The sequence below is a fragment of the Strigops habroptila genome, chromosome 10 (genome assembly GCF_004027225.2).
Source record: "Strigops habroptila isolate Jane chromosome 10, bStrHab1.2.pri, whole genome shotgun sequence".
NCBI classification, from domain to species: domain Eukaryota; kingdom Metazoa; phylum Chordata; class Aves; order Psittaciformes; family Psittacidae; genus Strigops; species Strigops habroptila.
The window spans coordinates 1,685,148-1,704,295 of record NC_046359.1 but is presented as its reverse complement, the minus strand read 5'-3'; the positions used below and the strand labels follow the sequence as shown (position 1 = coordinate 1,704,295).

General features: G+C 35.8%; 1 protein-coding gene across 5 annotated transcripts in view; it reads left to right on the top strand.

Moving 5' to 3' along the window:
- ZDHHC14 (zinc finger DHHC-type palmitoyltransferase 14) overlaps positions 1-19,148 on the top strand; it is a 105,970-nt gene that overhangs the window by 65,714 nt on the left and 21,108 nt on the right. For 4 of the 5 annotated variants that reach the window (XM_030498875.1, XM_030498877.1, XM_030498876.1 and 1 more), the window contains exons 3-4: positions 5,814-5,972; positions 17,465-17,602. In XM_030498875.1, the coding sequence (XP_030354735.1) occupies positions 5,814-5,972; positions 17,465-17,602 (297 nt within the window). The remainder of the gene's footprint in view (positions 1-5,813; positions 5,973-17,464; positions 17,603-19,148) is intronic. The other variant, XM_030498878.1, reaches the window with a different exon arrangement.

The following is a 19,148-nucleotide window of genomic DNA, read 5'->3' as shown; positions in this document are numbered from 1 at the left end:
GGGAATTCTGGTTTGATTCCCTTGGAACTTGCTGTACCTTTGAACTTGAGGCACCTTCTAAAGCTGAGGTGCAAGGTTGACTTTTAGGCAAGGAGGTCTTCAGATAAATCACCTAAAAATAATGTCTTTATGAAATTGTTTCATTTCTAAAATGTGTGCATGTAGCATGTCCAGTCTGTGCCTTTTACTTTATTCAAGTCATTCTTGAGTCTTACTCTGCCCTTCCTGTCTCTTTAGGAAGCAGCCTCACAGATGAAGTGAGAAACTGTTATGTCCCAAGAGAAGTAATTCTGATACGAGAATGCTGTTTTGAAACTCTTTTAAAAACCTCTTTGCAGTTATGATACGTGTCTCTTGTAGGTAGTTTAGTGTGAAGTCACCTCAAGTGGAACAATGTTCATAGGATAAAAAACTTCTAAATATGAAGACTTAAAAGGATAACCAAACCCAGGAGGTTGGGTTCACAGATGGGAAAGCATTTGTCCATTTGATGTATACAAGATTATCAATTCCACGATACTGATCTTTTTTGCATTACATAGCTGATGCAGATAAATAAGAAGATGGTAATGATAATTTATCCTTCTGGCTTTAAAAAGGCCCAGCTTTAGTAAGGAAATATTTTGGATTTCTCTTCAGGGTAACTGTCTTAGCTTATGCGTATCTTCCTAACTCATTCTGTACAACCATCTCAGGCCAGTTCACAGTTTCTGCTTGCTTGCTTTTGGCTTTTCAAAAGCCCTGAACGCCAGCATGCCACGTCTGGAAGCTGTTTTTTTTCTTGGCATCCTAGTTTTCATTGATGCTCAAGACTACATTTGAGACTTCTCAACAATTCCTTGCCTGTCTTTCATTTGTTTTGAAATACCTTAAAGCCTTGTAAAATTAAATCTGTGCCACAGCACAGGCATTTCATAGGATTGACAATAGCCTGAACAGATACATACCGCTTGTGGGCGCAGCATGGGTATGTTTTGTTTTCTTTCCAAAAGTGGGATACCAGCTTTATAGGCTTATAGTCATGCCTGATATTGCATGCTTTAAACAACATTCTTAACATAAATGTAGTGAAATTACTTTGTGCATCAGGTAAGCTCTTACTCTCTATGCTTCTTTATCTCAGCAAATCACTAAAGATTACATTTCTTTCTGGGAGTGAGAATATCTTTCACATAAACTTTTATACTTAAAGAAGGTGATGCAATTCTACTCTTAAGAAAATAATATATAAGTTTTTCTGAAATCAAGTTAGTCTTTTATCTAAAGTCAGGAGCAATATTTGGTTGGTATCTCTCGTTGGCCATCAGATGAAGAATTATTTGAAGAATGCAGTTAGCAGCTGCTGGTTTCAGTCTAAGCCCAGTTCCTAGTACTGCTTGCCCCTTAGATGACCGTCTGGAAACAAGAAAACTTAAGTTTCTTTTCCCTAAAAATGTAAATTACTCTTTCCTCTTGTAGCCCACTGTTGTTGAGTATGTAACTTAAAGTGGTTAAACACAGTGGGAGATGAAGTTTGCATTTTTACAGGGCTTTTTTTTTTCTTTTTTTTGTTCTTCAGATGTTACAGGTCATACGGAAAGACTTTTTCATTGCATTATCTATTTTTCCTAGCAGAAAACATTACAAATGCTTCAGGTTACTAACTTTTGTAATGATATTGTTTGAAAATTGAAATTGTATCCCTTTAAAGTTGACAGCAAACCTTGGATGATACAACTGTCAAGTTTGTGTAGACTAAATGTGGAGAGACCTAGAGACTGTTTGTCCCAGGATCTTAGGAAAATTCACCCAAAAAGCAAGTGCTCGATTAAGTGGAAGAATCCTGGTGATACACAAAATTCCAGCCTCTGTGTCTCATCTAAATAGCACCTCCCATTTATTTTCAATGTAATAATTTGAGAAATCTAAGTGGAGTTTGTTGTCACATCAGAAGGTTGCTAGACTGCTGTATCTCCGTTAAATACTTGGAGTGACTTTCTTGTAGCAGTTCAGGTACCTTGGTCCTGCAAGAATATGTATTGTGTGTTTGGGGGTTTCATAATAGGGTAGTGAAAATGCTGGAGCCCCATCTAGTGCATGAACATCTAACACTGCTAGAGATGTTATAAAATGTGTCAGAGCAGCGAGGAAGGAAGGCAATCCCATTAGTGGGAAATTTTTTGCTTTTTGTAAAGTAACTTGCATTACTACATCAATAATGGAGTAGAAGAGAGAAGTGTAAAAAGTAGTGATTAAATGCAGGTTTATTTGGGGAAGGTGACTCCATAAAGGTTACTCTTACTGTGCCTCAAAGGGAATGCATATATTAACAGATTTAACTGCATTAGAACCCAAGTATGAGCAGTCCAATTGAAGGCTAATTACAGTCTGAAAAAATCACTGAAACACCAGGACATGTTTAGCACATTAAAGTTAGATAAATCTGATTAAATCCAAGCACATTTGACCTTGCCCTGTTGCTTTGTTCCAGAAAAAAAATTGTTAATAAACATAAAGACTGGGACTTCAGGTTTAATTATGCAATTTAGGATTGTGGGTGAAATTTTGACTCCATGGAAAGTCAGCAAGACTGTTGGCATTAATTTCATTTGCATTAGCTTTCATCCTTGGATTTTAAGATTAATTTTCCTCAGACAGCTAGGATTTGCTGTCCCTGTGAGCTTGAACTTCCCTGCAAAGGTTTGGAAGGAAATCCTCTTAGAAAACCAATGTTGTAAGTATAATGGGCTGGCCAGTAGTCTCCCTTTTCCACCACAGAAGAGGAAAGTTGCCTTTGAGAATCTGCCAGAGCCTATTTTAAAATAAAATGAATACAGTGCATTTTTTGAACTTCTTGAAAAGTGGGAAAATAGTGGCCTTAGTCATTGTGTGTTTTGGATGTGTAAATGATTCATTAGGAAAAAGAGCGTTTTTCTTCTAAACAATTCATCTTGACTCGTTTAAGTAGTTTTCTTTCAATGATTATGTACATATTCAGGAATAAAAAGGTTTTGTAAAAAAAAAAATAAAGTTAAATATTACTGTTATTTTAGGAAATTCAATGATTGCAGCAGTATAGAAAGCTACATGTATATAAAATTCAGGCTTTATTTGCATTTTTTATGATTATGCGCCTAATTTGAGTATGAGTATCAATTGGACATCATTAGTTTATTAATGAACATGTTATACATTCACGTGCTAAATGCTGTTTTGGATAGCTATTGGTGCTAATGACCTACATTTTTGTTTGCAATTTAAGTCTATTTTGACCAGACTATTGTCAGAAATGGGCATAACACTGTGTTTTGTAAGGCCCATGAATTTATAGAAGGGCTAAAAATATTACAAGCCTACTGGGGATGATGTCACCCAAGTACAGTGTATTGAAATATATTTATCTTTTTCAGTGGTAACAAGTAATATCCGCTATAGATGATTTTTAATTAGAAAAACTTACTATGGTGATTTTCTTCCCTAAAACGTATTGTCTTTTGTAGAGCTGTACTAGTACAACAAGTTATTTATTTCAGCATTTCATGCAGCCTAGGATAATTTGTTTTACAGAAAATAAGTTTTCATTGCAAACAGGGAAGCTTTTCTAAGCGTAATCTCTGGATGATGAGAGATTCTTCCCTGTTTTCTGGATTTAGGAATCATACATGTCTCTGTAAAGCTTTAAATAGTTTAAGCACAGTTGTGCTGTGCCCTCAAAAGAACATCTTTTCAGCTTAGTGCTGAATTAGAATGTGAAAGTCAGAAATTACCCAACTCAAACTGATGTGTCATGAGGACAAATAAACTGTTATGCAAGCAAATAAAAAGATATGGTTTTTACTATAACCTGAAGAAATCAGGTTATTTCTGTTGACCTCATCAAATTCTTGTACCTGCTGGAGTGCTTTAAAATCACAATCATTAAATTAATGAGGATTTTTAAAAATAATATAACTGTAAAACAACAACAAAAAAGGAAACTCAAGGTAATGTCCATGTGGCACATGAAACAAATTTTATCGTCTAGTTGCACTTCAGCATATTAACACACTACTATCTTGTAGTACAATACTTATTTGATCAAAAATACTGTGTCAAGTAGTATTGGCCTTGAGGTCAAAATCAGTAATATGGATTGTTATGGGAGCCACACAGTAATCTGTGCTTCCACGTGCAGATCGTAGGATCTGGTCCAGCGTTGCAGGAACATTGCAGGGGCTAGTTTAGATACAACACAAGCAAGTGTCTATAGCTCATCAGGGGTTAGTAGGCTGCTTCTAAGCTGCTGTTTCTCCAGTATTCATCACTTTGTTCCCATAAGAGATACTTAGGAACTTCACACCCTGATTCCATCATTCTCGGCTATTGCTCCCCTCCTTCCACTCTCAAGAGTTTTCTGAAGCCCAGTTGTTTCAATGGTCATGTTTACAGTGGTGTCGCACAAATACTTTTATTGATGCATATTTATGGAGTGGGCGAGCATGTTGCAAATGGGAACTTCTTACGCTAGATTTGTTGCCAGATCTAGCAGATTGTATAATGACACCTTTGCTAGCACAACTATGTTATTGGTGATTTGAATACCTTACTAAGTAGGAGGCTTTCTCGTTGCCCCCTTGGAAAATACATAGTTTGTAGCCTGTGTAAATATGTCTGCAGACTTGGCAGAAATTGTAATTGTGAGTTATACTTCTAACATTTTGAGCTCAAATGTAAGTCATGGATCTTTTAGTAACCTGTCATTAGAGCTCCACATTTGTCCAACGTAAAAGTGAGGGGGACAACTTGAAACACAGTTGTGCAGGTGGCTGTGACTTTGGAATGTAGTTTCATTCATATATTGGAAAATAACTTATTTTACTTTCCCATTGTTCTTGCTGTTCATCCTGTCCAAGAGTAATAATTCAGGGGGTTTTTTCCACTTCTGTGGTTTGGTTTGATTTGATTGTGATTCCGCAAGAACAGATAAACTGGGAAAAAGGTACCACTTTTACATAGTCAACTTTCAGAGTATAGCTCAGTTTGCACACATTGAAAGGACAAAATTGAACTTCAGTGATTTAGCCTAGCAAGTCCTTTAGTTGCTGGAAGAAATGAATGCTGATGTCCTAAAATAAAGCAAAAGTAAGCAAGCAAACAAAACTCAAAACCCCACCACTTGCACCAAATGCAGTAGTTGGAAACTTTTTATGCAACAAGCTTCAAGATGTGTAAAAGTAACACTGGGATTTAGATTTTCAAACTTTGAAACAGCAAGAGCTGTGAAATACTATTCTGAATGTGCTCCATTTTATCACAGCATTAAAGAGATCTCAGAGTGATGACTGATCTTATTTCTACCAAATGCCAAGGTCTAATGACGGAGCTGCTGTTGCTTAAGTAAATGTGCAGATTCTATATTAGGCTGTAGAATTTCTGCATCACTTCTAGAGAGACTTTTTGTTATTACAGGAACTCTAAACAAATTCATGAAAATCCTAAAGATAATTTGTCCAAGTTTTACCATCCTGCTACAGTAGTCATAGTTTTTAATGTATTCTCCATGAACTGTTTGGAGGTATGAGAGTGTAAGAGTTTTGTTACCAAGGTTGATGTCAGCATTTGAGAATTGAGTTGGGTGATTTCTTTAATTCAAATTGATTGGCTATGGATGCTATTTGTAATTAACTATCTTCTCGCTACATGTTATTTTAGGAGAATGAGAATGGGGAAAAAAGTTGTTTATTTTAAGTGTGTTGATATCAGTTTAAAACTTAAAATGGTTGCCATCAAAGACAGTTCTGTGGATACACCAAAGCTCATGTGAAAAATGTAATGCGTTTTATTTCCATGTGTAGATATTGCAAATGGCTCCAGTTCAGGAGGATACCGCCCCCCTCCCAGAACAAAAGAAGTGATCATCAATGGACAGACAGTGAAATTAAAATACTGTTTTACTTGCAAGATTTTCCGTCCACCTCGTGCCTCACATTGCAGCCTTTGCGATAACTGCGTAGGTGAGTAAAAAAAAGATATGGCATATGTTCAATTTAGTAGCTTATATATTGTTATGAATACTTTTGATATGAGAGAGAAAGAGTTAGTGACAAGATTACTCAAGAGGTCACTTGCTGTGTTCATCCTTCTTTCCCGTAAGCTCTGTTAAATGTTAAGAATTTTAGACGAGTCGGGAGATTTGGCCTAACAGATAGTCATTGCTAATCTAAGGAAGAATATCTTCTGGTGGATACATCTTTCCTAACCTTCTCTGCCAGACAAAGAACACACCCAATTCGAATAGGGCTGCATAGTATGTGTGATGAACTTTCCAGTGCCGAGTCCCAAGCACTGTTTCCTTCACCAAACTACACTGAGGGCAAGGAGATGTTTTTTCCAGTTCATCACAGGCTAACTGTAAGGCATAGTTCAAATGGTTAGGGCTTGCACTGTGACCAGAATACTCACTGTAGGTGATTCTTACTTGTGAACAGTTTTAAGACTAGAAATCTGAAAGTCAGAATCCATAAGAAATAGCTGGGCAAACATGCTATTTTGAGAGTAAGTAGATGTTGTCAGGACCTAAGGATATTTTGTAATGATAGGTTGGGTTTTTTTCCTCTGAACATCTTGTCTTTTTTCATTACTCTCTTCTTTGGAGGGCAGACAAGGTGATTAAGATATGCTTGGATTTAAAAGCAAACCAAAAAACCCCCACCAATCAAATCTGAGTAGTTTCTAGTTAATTAGATCACATTTAGAGTTCAGTACAGCTGATTAGCACACTGTTGAGCCTGGATCTTATACATTCAAGAAAATAATGGATGAAGATGTCTCCAGCTGAGAAATGTAATTGCGGCATTCAGCAGCGTTATTTTTAGATATAAAGCAGTCACTGGGAGAATTACAGTTTCATGTTTAGATGATATTCATTTAGGGAGTACACTTACATCAGAGTGAAAAGTTTAGCCTTTCAGCCCTATGCAGTTGGTTGATATCTGTAGATGGTTCCTTCAGTAAATAAATTTTTCTGATGTGTTAGAATTTAGTAAGTGTTGTAAAAGCTGTTGAGCTTGGCAAATAGGGATGTTTATGAATTGCACTTCATACATTTTCAGAAAAATATCTTATCAGATATGTAGTCTGGATTTAAAAGTGTTGTATTGCTCAGCAAACCTGATAATATGAAAATTAAGTTGTTGACCAGTGCAGTAAATAAAAGTTGAAGGCTATTGTCTTTACCGAGAGTGCATAAATAAGAGCAACTCCCACAGACCCATCCTGGAACTTATTTTAAAATAATGCTTCAGGTTTTTTAATAAACTGGTATGAAGGATTTTGTTACAGTTTATTCTGTAATCTGATGGTGACCTTGTCATACTAAATTTGGAAAACATACTCCATGAAACATAAAATTAGTGATGGCAAGGAAACAACTCAATCTTTGCTTTCTATTATGTCTGTGATGAAGCAACAGATATGAATTATTATGAATATAGATCAAAAAAGTCTGAGCAAATGACTCATAAGAGTGATAATTGTATCCAAGATGAGTCTTTTCTGCTCATAAAATAGCTATGATCATTGTAATATCCTCTTGCACATTTTTTTAATTTGAAGTTGTGTTAAAAAAAAATCCATCCATTTATTGGAATGAATTTGCTGTGGTTTTTCTCTTCATCATTTATAATGGGGAATTACAATCAGGGTACATTGCATAGTATTTCTGTTTCCTGATTCAGTACAAATATTTGTCGTATAAATATTCAGGTATTTTGAAGGAAAAAAGTGAAAGCTACAAGTACCTGCAGCTAATTTTCTGTGGAAAATAAATGTCATTCTTGTGAAGAACCAACAGTCTAAAAGCATACACTTAATCAGAATGTGTTACACAGTTTACCACCACTCTTAAGTTAGGATTGTTGTATGATGATGCTTTTATGTAATTTTAGTTTGTGAATAAATCTTATAATAGCAATGGGTATTCTTGTGCCACTGTCATTTGCTAGTTCCTTACTTGTGTAACTAAACCAACGCAAAAATGTTCCTACTTCACACGCGTACAGATGCATAAGTAACTTAATGTTGCAATCACTACCAATATGGCTATGCATTCCTTTCTACCACATAGTTCTGGAAGCTTTTGCTGCAGAGTTATAAACTAACTACAGAGACTGTGTGATACAGGAATGGAATCTTTCTTCACACCAGCACACTCTACTCAGAAAAAACAGTATGCTGTTTTTCCCTAAAGGTGTTTTATGGTACTGGGCAAATGAATGCAGTGTGAAAGAAAGGTTCTTTCGTTCCATATTTTCTATTGATACTTGTCATTCTGTAAGGAATTCTTAGCAACATTTTAAATATGTGAGTACAAAAATTATTCCTTGTTGGTTTTTTCCCTCTTGAATTAATCCTAACGTTCTAGTTGTCTAGTAAGCATATCTGTTACTTATCTTGTTTCTAATTTTCATTTCCTCATTATTTTTTAATAAATGACTACATAGTATATTTAGATAAAAACATGAAGAAATAGCTTTTTAATAAAAAAATAATAAAAACCCCAAACAAACCATACCAGACTAATTTGAGTTCTACTTATAGTAATACTTCAAACTCCTTTAGCTTTACAGTATGTTCATAATAGTATCCAGGAAAATCTGGATTTTTATACAAATGTAGTTTGTTGTATTTTTTGCATTTGTTGCATATTTGATTGACGAAGTGTTCCCTGAGACAGATACCTTGGGTGTATTCCTGACATGCTTTGTTTTAACTGCCTTTTAAGAAGCCAGTGTTTGGCCTTGCTTCTGAAATGACCAAATGACTTTTAAATTTATTTATTTATCTATTTATGGTAATTTCAACACTAACTCTGTAATTTCTGTTGTTTCATTTTGTTTTTGTGTTTTTTTTTTTTTTTAATTTAATTTCTATAATAAAAGCATCTGACTATTTCCAAACAATCTGTTTCAATATGGTACCAAATGACTAATGAGAAACAGCGAATAATAATTAACAAGCAGTAAATCAACTTAGTCCAATAGTCTGTCTAAAGCATTCCTGGTATTCACATGCCACAGTTTTGCTTATCAAGTGAAGTAACTGATACAGACTAAGGCTAAAGTCCAGTATGATGGAAGAAGAGATCCATTTATATTAATCTAAAAGAATATGGCCATTTTATTTCTTTCAGAATTTGTGTATCGTAAATTTGTGTGTGACCGATGGATGAGAACAGCTTGTCTTCTCCAGTTCCATTATGTTTCTATCAACACATGACTTTTTTCCAGAGGATTCAAAGCTCAAATTTTTGAAGGTGGATGTCACAACTTAACTTTAAAACATTTAGTTTGATTTTTCAGGATCACCGGTGAACATGAGGATGGCATACTAAGTTAGACCAAAGTTTCAGTTTGTGTAGTAGCCCGTTTCCCACCATGGCCAGAGAGGATCCCTGGGGAAGAATGGGAGAAGAGGGCAAGCACTCAAGGATGCTTTCTATGGGATATTCTTATTTTAATCATATGCCTTCTTGAACCTTGGGGGGTTATCTCTCTTTTTGGGTTTTTTTTTTGTTTTTTTTTTCCTCAATAGCTCCTGATAGATCCTAGTTGGCTTTCCTTGTACCTAATACAAACTTCTTGAGATGGGGAACCATAATGCCTGTAGTGCTGAAGGCACACATACCATACTGGTGTTTTATATCAATGTTTCTGGTTTCTGTAGGAGATAGGATTCCTTTCGCTAAGTCTGGTTGCTTTTCTATAGATCCCAAACATGAGACCAAGTGTCCAGCTTTTGGCAGAAATTTTGACAGAAAATATTCTATATTGGAAGCCAATAGACACCCCTTTCTGGTTAAATCTTTGCTTCTGTAAAGCACTTCTGCCAGGCAACTGTAGGTATTGTCTTTTGGTTTTGGTATTGACTAGACTACATTAATTTATTGTTTTGAAAATACAATGTGTTAGCACTCTTCTTTCATTACCTTATTATCTCCCCTCTTGCTTTCAGTTCTTTTTCATGACCTTTGCCTACTTCTTTCCTTACATTTCCTACAATGAGGAGAGTACAATTTTCACTTTGTTTTTGGGCCAGATTTTTAACCTGTTAAACCTTAGTTCCTGGTCTGTAGAAGTGACTCTTTAGCTGAGGAGTTAAAACCACAAAGTTGGCTGCTATGTCCTGTTTCAATTCTTCTTCTTTTGTGTATATTTTTTCCAAGTTTTTACATGTGAGAAACGGCTTTGGCTCTTTCTATTTGTGCTACCTTTTTGGGCACCCAAGAAGCTACTGAATGGAGTATGCAGCAGCACTTACAGAAGTGATATTTGTTTATGATTGTGCCATCTGTATACTAGATGTACTTTAGAAATTCAGGGAGCATGTCGTGTGTTAAACAGTTTTTAAGTCTAAGCCAAAGCATATGGTAGAATATGGTAGAAAGTCTCGTTAAAAAATATAATAGTATAATAGGTTACTTCATAGAGAGGTTGCAGCTTTTATATACTGGTCTGCATATAAAAAAAAGCAAAGATGATCATAATACCCAACTATGTAAGTGATGTTGTAAGCCATGTCAGAGTAAAGATTAGACAGAAATTGCAAGAAAAATTGGGAACCTAAGACATTAAATACTTACATTTGGTGCAATAACAATTTGAAAGATGGTTAGGAATTCAAAGCCAGATACAGAAGTGTGAAAAACACCCCTGTGCTTTCATGTAGAAAAGAGAGGAACAAGTCCATAAACTTTATGGATGCTGATACCTGGTAGGGATACTATGCTTTCCCTAGGGACAAATTGGGATTTTTAACTCTCTTCCTGCATGGTTGGGTGTGTGTCTGGCACTTGTTTGGTTCCAAATGTGTGAAGGTATTGACAAGAATAGGTATGTAACTAGAGATTGTTAAGCAATGAGGTCCTTTGCTGTGCACTCTTTGTACCTGTCAAAGAACAGTCATTCTAAACTGCTGCTGCTGCCTTTCAAAATGTCACCATTAATGTGCAAAGAGATTTGTTGTTAATTAGTCAACATTTATTATTGGAGGTAGCAGTGAAGTGGGCTATGTGACAATATAGTTTAATTACTATGAGCTATCCTAGGGCAATGGATGGATGTTTTCCTAATAAATCAATTGCTATTTTTATTTCAAAAATTAAGCATGTTTATTTTCTTTTTGTGAATAACATTAGCCTGCTACTATTGAAGTTGATTAGCATGGAAGAAGTTGACATTGCAACTGATTTGCTTAAAAAAAATCCCACCCAAATATCTTAGCTGTCTGGGACAGTATTTAAGTGATTTTAAGAGTAAAGTATTTGTTGAGTAGCCCTTGTGTTTGTGTTTCTGATTGACCTTTTGTTGTAGATATCCATGCACATTATTGATTAATTTCATTAATATAGGCCCATCTTTTCCAATGTTACATCACTATTTCAGTTTGCATCACCTTGTAGATAACTGTAGTGACCAGAATGTAATGTGAAGTAAACCTTTGGTGAGTATTTCCCAAAAGTAAATTTGAGGCTAGAAGGCTCTTTCTGTACAATTTGGTTTTCTTGGGGTGTTTTGACTTGGGATCAGAGTACAAAAGTACTGAAGTGTGGTGATTTAAAGGATCCATTGTGCATTGTCCATAGCAGATGTTCTAAAGTAACATCAGCATGCATATGAATGTAACTTGCAATCAGTCTGTTGTTATTCACCCTCTTTTTCATATAAGTTTCTACTCCAGTTTCATTCCGCAAAAGTAGCAGCAAAAGCATTGTCAAGAGAATGACTGTTACACATGTGAACATCTAAGTTAAATAGATCCATGCATTTGATTGCTGTTGGCAATTGACAGCAAGTCCCATCAGAGGCTTTTTTAAATATGATTAAATAAATAATTTTCAGAGGAGTGATGACTGAAGTCAGTGGAACCGAACATTGGAGCTAAGGATAGCTTTTGTGAAGTTTGCCATGAATATCACACACAAGATTTTTTACTAATGAAGTTAAATTATCAGACATTCTGAAGTGACTGTAAGGGATTTAATGCTATAGTTATATTGGCTTTTGTGCATGCGTGCATGACTCAGCAGGCTGTTGGGGTTGGACTTCTGTATCTTAGAAGAAAATAAATACTTTTTGTAATAAAAAGTATTCTTTGTATGACTTTAAAAACCTCATTTGTTTTCCTAAACATTTTAAGAGCACACAGAGTCTAAAAGTACCATTTGTCATACAAAATGTCAAATCAAGAAGACTGAATAGATGTGATCATATCATGACATCATAGTCTTACAAAAAAGCTGTAATTGTCATCATTACAAATCCATGCAGATGTGTTGGTATCTGTACTTAATTGTTCAGTGTGCATCCACAACAGTGGACTCTGTAGTCTTATGTTGTACTATCAAAAGTAATTTTGAGTAATGCTGGCCCAGTTGGTTGAGCTGTAATGTGATTTTTCTTTTGACTGACACAAGATTTGAATAGCAGGCTCTTCTCTCTTTCCAGTCCTGGGATGCATGTTTGCATGTGTTCAGGGAAGGTGGTGACATTCGGTGAATGCCGTAGGCTTGTGTCTGTCTTTACCTTACAATGCTTTACTTCAGTGGGATGGAAAAATTAGGAAGTGAATTCTAACTTGTGCTCATTGGAGTCTGCTAATAGTTTGACCTAGATATTTTTGCACCAATACACTTTTTGTCTTTGAGACCTGCATTCACATTACGCTTTAGGAAAATGTGTGTTGGTGTACAGTGATCCAGTGGAGCAAAGGAAAAAGGAAGCAATTCATAAATAATAACAAATGTTTCTGAGATCACAGTGTGAACAGGTGGGAGAAGCTGTAGGCTGAAGGGCCAGGCTGGCCTAAAAATGTTCCACGTAAAAATGCTTTTTTGTTCCTTGTAAATTATAAAGTTTTATTAAATGTTTTGAAAGAGTAAGGGAAGCATTGGGGTCATTTTCTATGGGGTTTCCTGGAGTGTAGTGATTGAAAAATGGAAGCTGAAAATTTAAGGATTTAAGAGTCTACATGCTGTGCTGTGGAAAAGTAGAGATTTGACTCTTTCGTTCTGGACAGAAAGGAACATGCTTTGGTGTGGCTTCTGAAGCAAATGCTATAAACGCTCCATGTATAAGAACATGGCTTATTAAAATGGGAAATGTTCTCTTTTAATCTGAGATATCCAGCAGTTAATGTTTCTTAAGTTTTCAAATGTAAATATTTCGGGGAAGGTAAAAACTGAGAAATGTCTAAGGTATGATGTAACTGATATGCTGTTCTGTCATGCAGTTAGCATATATTATTAGGTAAGTGTTAATGAGATCAGTGACTCATGCTGACAGTTTGCTGCTTGAACTTCATCCTCTTCTTTTCCCCACCTGTGTGCTTCTCTCCTTTGTTCCTATTCACACAGCCCTTAGTAACACACAGCCATTAGTAAGTCAGTTTTTCTCCCTAAGCAAGGAACAAAAATAGTTTTTTCTTTCATGCTAGTTCAGGGGACTGACCTGACTGATTCATCAGCAGCTTAAACAGTGAAAGAAGGAAGTGGGATGAAGTGGCAGGAAAGGCAGCATGTGATCGGCTCTTTCACTGCTACTAGGCTTTATAGATTGGCCCAGTTATCTGGTGAAGCCTCACCCTTTGGATTTGGTTATGGGGCTGCTGGCTATCCTCAGGGGTTACTACCGAAATTTGAAGTTGCTAATCACTTGGGAAAGACTAGTACAATAAAGTCACTGTTGCAGGTTTACTAACAGTTCTCGAGGTTTCTTACCTCTTTGGTTTTCTGTGGTCTTTACAAGCAGCATTTTTAGTCTGCATTTAACCATCTCCTGGTTTTGTTGATACTCTGCCTTATAAACTGTTTCTACATTTTCTCATTCTTTTTTGTATGCTTCAGCTTTTGTTCTCAGACCCTGAAAAATTAATCAAAACTGGATTTCTCCTGCAGTCCGGATAAGTGTTAACCTGTAGTAAAGTTGGTGTTACAGCTAAGCTAAATTAGCACTTAACTGTGTCTGAAAGGGTCATTTCACCTCTTTTCTGGCAGTGTGTTCTCACTCCTTCACTTGGGCCAGCTTTGGTGTTTGATACTGTGAAAGAGCTGATCGGGGAGCTGTCAACCAGCTCCCCACAGGGTAAAATGAACACTAGGCTTGGTGGAAGGATGGAGAGCTATAAGCACACAGGCAAGAGATTGGTTCACAGGACTGCTAAAAGGGGAGAAGCTGGGCCGTCATTTTAGCAGTAGTTCTCGATTAGGTAGATATAGCTGTAATGTCATACCACATCCTGAAGGCAAATACATTAGCAATACAAATATCTTGCTGCTTTTGCTTAAAATTGAGTGCAGGAGATGATCTGTTACTACTTTTCTATCCATGGGATGTTTCCATAGGCAAACATGTCAGCCCTTGCAGCTTGCTTCCTACCTGATTAAGAGTTCTAATCCACTTTTTATTATCAATAGTTTCTATTACCAGTGTTTTGATTCTCTTCGTTTGCCTCAAATATTTTTACATTAACCTTGTCATGAATGTGTGATTGATTTCAGCAATATGTTAACTATACCCTATGCATTTAAACCAGAACTGCAGTCATCACCTCAAAACAGTCTTATTCTTCATAACAATCAGTTGCATTTGTATTTGCTCTGCGTTTTAAATTTTGGAGGGCTGGAATTCCCAGGTTTTCTCAGCATTAGAGGTTTTTCATTTGCCAGTGAAGGTAAATCTTAATTTTGCTGCCAACATTGTCCAAGGCAAGTAGAGATGTCAGGCAGAGCTTCCTTTTTCAAATCATTGGTGGTTCAGTTTGCAGGCATCTGGACTGCTGGAGGTGAACCTTAAGATAATGTGTTATTTGTTCATTAATACTTATTAAGCCATGTCTTTTGTAAGAAAGAAGAAACAGCTCTAGATTTAAGAGAGTTTGTATTTCTTAACAGCATTAGAAGTTTCTGCTTAGTTGTCCATTTTGCCAGGATTGGCTGTTTTCTCTTGCATTAACAACTAAGCAGAGCAGGTCACAAGCTGTAAGGCTATTATCTTTAACTTGCATTTACATATTTATGCTCTGCTGAGTAGATTAATCTCTTGCTCTTTAATATACTGTCTTGTGGTATATAACATAAATATCATGTCCCTTTCTATTTTATGACTGAGAAAAATTAGTCCAAGTTTATTAATTCACAACAACCATGTAAACCCTTTAATACTTCTTTTTGATTAGAGTTGATTCAGATACAAATACAGATCAGCTAGACTGATATGTAGCAGTGTGTTTCATATCCAACCTTTTCCGTCCATTTCTGCTTTACAAACATGTTAGGTAATTACTTAGCTTCACAATGATTGGCAAGGTATTTATTGAGAAAGCAGAGCATTTCGGTTTACCATGGAAGTTTGAGGACAGAAATTGGAGAGGAACGGCAAGTAGATGAAGAATATAAAGTCAGTCTTTATTAGGGAATATATATGCCTGTGTAGAAGTATGTGTGTTTATAGACAGGGGTTTGTGTGTATGTGTGTGTTTTTCTGTTTGCATATATCTGAATCCATCAAATAGATGTCTAATGTATCTAAATAGTTTCATGGCTAGAAACTGAGCTTTATGTGTATATACAGACTTCGTCTTCCAAAGACGTATTATAATTTGGTTTTTTTCTGAAGCAGCAGAGTAACCTAGGATTATGCTCTTTAAAAGCCTCTGTAACATTATTTTTCTTGGTGTTGTTATTTGCTTATATGTTGTATTAGATGCCCATTAAAGAAAGTATAGTGTTTGTCAGAACATAAGGACTTGTTCAGAAGCATAAATGTAAAAATAAGCATTGCTCAAATGTGATGTCAGCTTATTTTTGGAATACACTGTATTGCACTGAATAAAGGTAGTATCGCCTGGCCTTTGAGATAGCAGCGTGTTTAGTTCTTGGTGTTCTTAGCAGTACTCATTGAATCAAAATATTTCTGAAGCCTTATCCTAAGAAAGTTCAGTAACTTCACCTTGTATACCCCCACTGGAATTTGAAACAGATTTAGGGCAGAAACATGTGGTCCGAACAGCTGTCATGCAAAACCACTTTAAAAAACCCGGAAAGTCTGGTGAACTCAGAAATCTGTTGTGCATGTTGTTTTGACTTTTTTTAATGAAGATAATACTAAATACATCCTTCAAGAAAAAGCTGTAATGTAGGTCTTTAACCTAAAACCGCAGCTAAAATAAACTGCTGTGCTGGGACAGATGTGGGGTTAAGGACTTCAAATTTATAGCTCGCCTTTACTGTGGAATTACAAATAGTTTGATATCATACATCAGTGGAGGCATAAAAGTCACGGAAAACAAAACAGGATTTGGACAAGGATCCTAGAGTGAGAGAGAGTCAGCATGAGAGCATCTATCTGTCTGATGATCTTGGATTTGATTAAAAAATTCAAAATTCTGTTGTTCTGTCAGTGTAATCTCTCCAATGCAAAGTTAGGAAATGCCTGTTTCCTGACAGTTGTTCTGTTTCCATTTCCCGGCATACTGGGATGGATGGCGAGGGGGAGTCCAGGCTGCCTGGGGAGAAGCAGAGTGAACTGTTCCCTCTTCTGCTTTCCAGCACTTGGGCATTCTCCCTTGGTTGGGAACACTTATTTCTAACTCACCCTGGCCTTTTCCTGTCTCATGAACAAGTTAATCTCCCAGGAAAATAAAAGGAAAGGGTTTGATTTAGTAAAAAGTGGGAGGCTATAGCACAAAGGGTAACAGAGCATTCAGATGACATCTACCAATTTTTATACCACATGGTTTACAGAAAATTCCTGCAAGATTGAATAGATTATTTAAGAAAATAACCAACCCCAAAACCAAAAGAAGTATAAGCAAATTTTACAAGACTGCATGAATTTTAACATTTGATAAATAGTTTATGTGAATTATTTTGCGATTTGTAATAGTTCTGTGTGGCAGTGTCAACTCTTAAGAGGAAAAATAGGTGGTCTGGAATGGACACTATTTTGAGTGAAGCAATAGAAGGAAGTGGGAGGGTATAAAATATTTCATATACTATAATGATGGATGAGATGATAGTAGACATAAGTCAGAGGTGTGATCATGACACATATAGATAAATCAACATCAAAACCTCCAGTTTTAAGTAGAAGAGTCACTGGGAAAAAAACCAAACCTATTTTGATAAAATAAAATACAGCGTAGTTGTACAGCTCAATATGACAGTGGATACATACATGCTTATTGGTCTGCACAATTTATCACAATAATGCTATTAGTTTAACAGGAGCTCACCTCAGCCATGCTTTGATTTCTTGAAAGCTGTAAGGTTTCCTTAAAATACTCCTTTTTTTTCTTTTTCTATTTTTTTCCTTTCTAAATAAGAATTTCTCTGTGGCTAATTTGCAAATGCCAGTTGTGAGTTTTAATATAGTATTCAGAGAGCTTTTTCCAAATAAACAGCGTTTTATTAATCGTTTTCCATTTTTTTTTCTTCTGCCTCTCATTTCAGAACGGTTTGATCACCACTGTCCCTGGGTAGGCAACTGTGTGGGGAAAAGAAACTACAGATTTTTTTATATGTTTATTTTATCTCTGTCCTTTCTGACAGTCTTTATATTTGCATTCGTTATCACCCACGTCATCCTTCGTAAGTATGCTGGTGAAATCAGATTACGTATGTAGCCATTTGCTTGAGTTCTTTATTTTTAAGTTAATCTTTTGATCATTCAGGGTTTATTTCTTTATTTATTTATTTGCCTTTTCTCTGAAGCTTCACAATCCCCAGTAAGTTCCATTTCCGGTCTGTAGTAGACCCTGGTCATGATAGTCACTGATCTGGCGCTGGCTTTATCTTAATATAGTGTTAATTTTCTTAATTTTTTTTGTCCTTTTATGGGTGACTTAATAGAAAAACAGCATGCATACTGTATGTCTAAGGATATAGATGGTATAATTTTCTCAAAGAATTTTTGTGTGCTTTTTTAAATGTAAGTGTGGGTCACTTACCATCAGAACAAACATGTAAATCACTAGATAATAGATTGGAGCTATTTTACACTTTTTGTTGTTTGCTGTTTAGTTTTACATCTTTCTCAACCTCTTTTTTAACACAAGTTACTTTCATTTGCATAGACATTCTGAGAATAACAAATTCATAATGGAATGAATAACCTGTAGGAAGATGAATATTCATAAGTTTAAGATTGATTTTTATTTGTATTCTGGATTGGATTTGAGGTCAAGACTCTTGTGGGTACTGTCTTATTTTTTTCCACAGGCCTAACAAATTTTGTTAGCTCCTATATGATGACGATGATCTAATTCATGGTGGAGATTATATGACTTATCTTTAAAGACCTTTTGTACGTTGTGGAGGTCTTTTGACTCTTTCCCTAGGAGGCTTAAGTGTTCTATCTTTTCACTAATTATGTAGGATATTGCTTTGAAGAGTATTTCTGGAATCATTTTGGAAATGTGATCTTTTTATTTCTTTATAATCTGTATCATAATGGAAACCTGATAGAAGTAATAATTTCAGCTTCTAACACATTTATAAAGCAAACTTGATAATGGCAATATTTAGAGAATGTTTTACTGAAAAATAAGCTGGATTATGCTCAATTTCCTACACTGCTTACACTGTGCAGAGAAAATTTGTATTTTGAAAAGTAGAACAACTGCTTTTGTGCTTCGCAAGAGGAGGATACAAAGCACGGAGTGGCTCTCCTGTAGGTCAGAGACATAGCACATAGGCTAGAAGTAGGGGCGCCTAATTCTGAGGGAGTCTGGAACAAGTTGTTCTCACTGTCAGATACAACATTTCTAATACCAATTGAAAGAGCAGAGATAAGATGTATGTATTGTTTAAAAAGGGAAAAGTAATTTTTGGAAAGAGAACACTGTCCATTAATACTGAAATGCTTGACATTTATTTGGGCATACTTGAGTATGTGCATACATACCTTTTACATTGAAGAAGGAAGCATGGGGTTTTTTTCTGTCATCTTACTTTGCTAGAATTCAGTTGTTGAAACATTACCAGTCTGACAATGTAAAGCTACTTTTGAAGCTAACCGACCTTTATTTCACAAAGACTTCAGTACTTTTTTCTTTAGCTTTCAGCATATGAATTAGCAATATTATGCCAGGATTTTGTGTTCTGTATGTCAAGTGCATTTATCCAGTGGATTTTA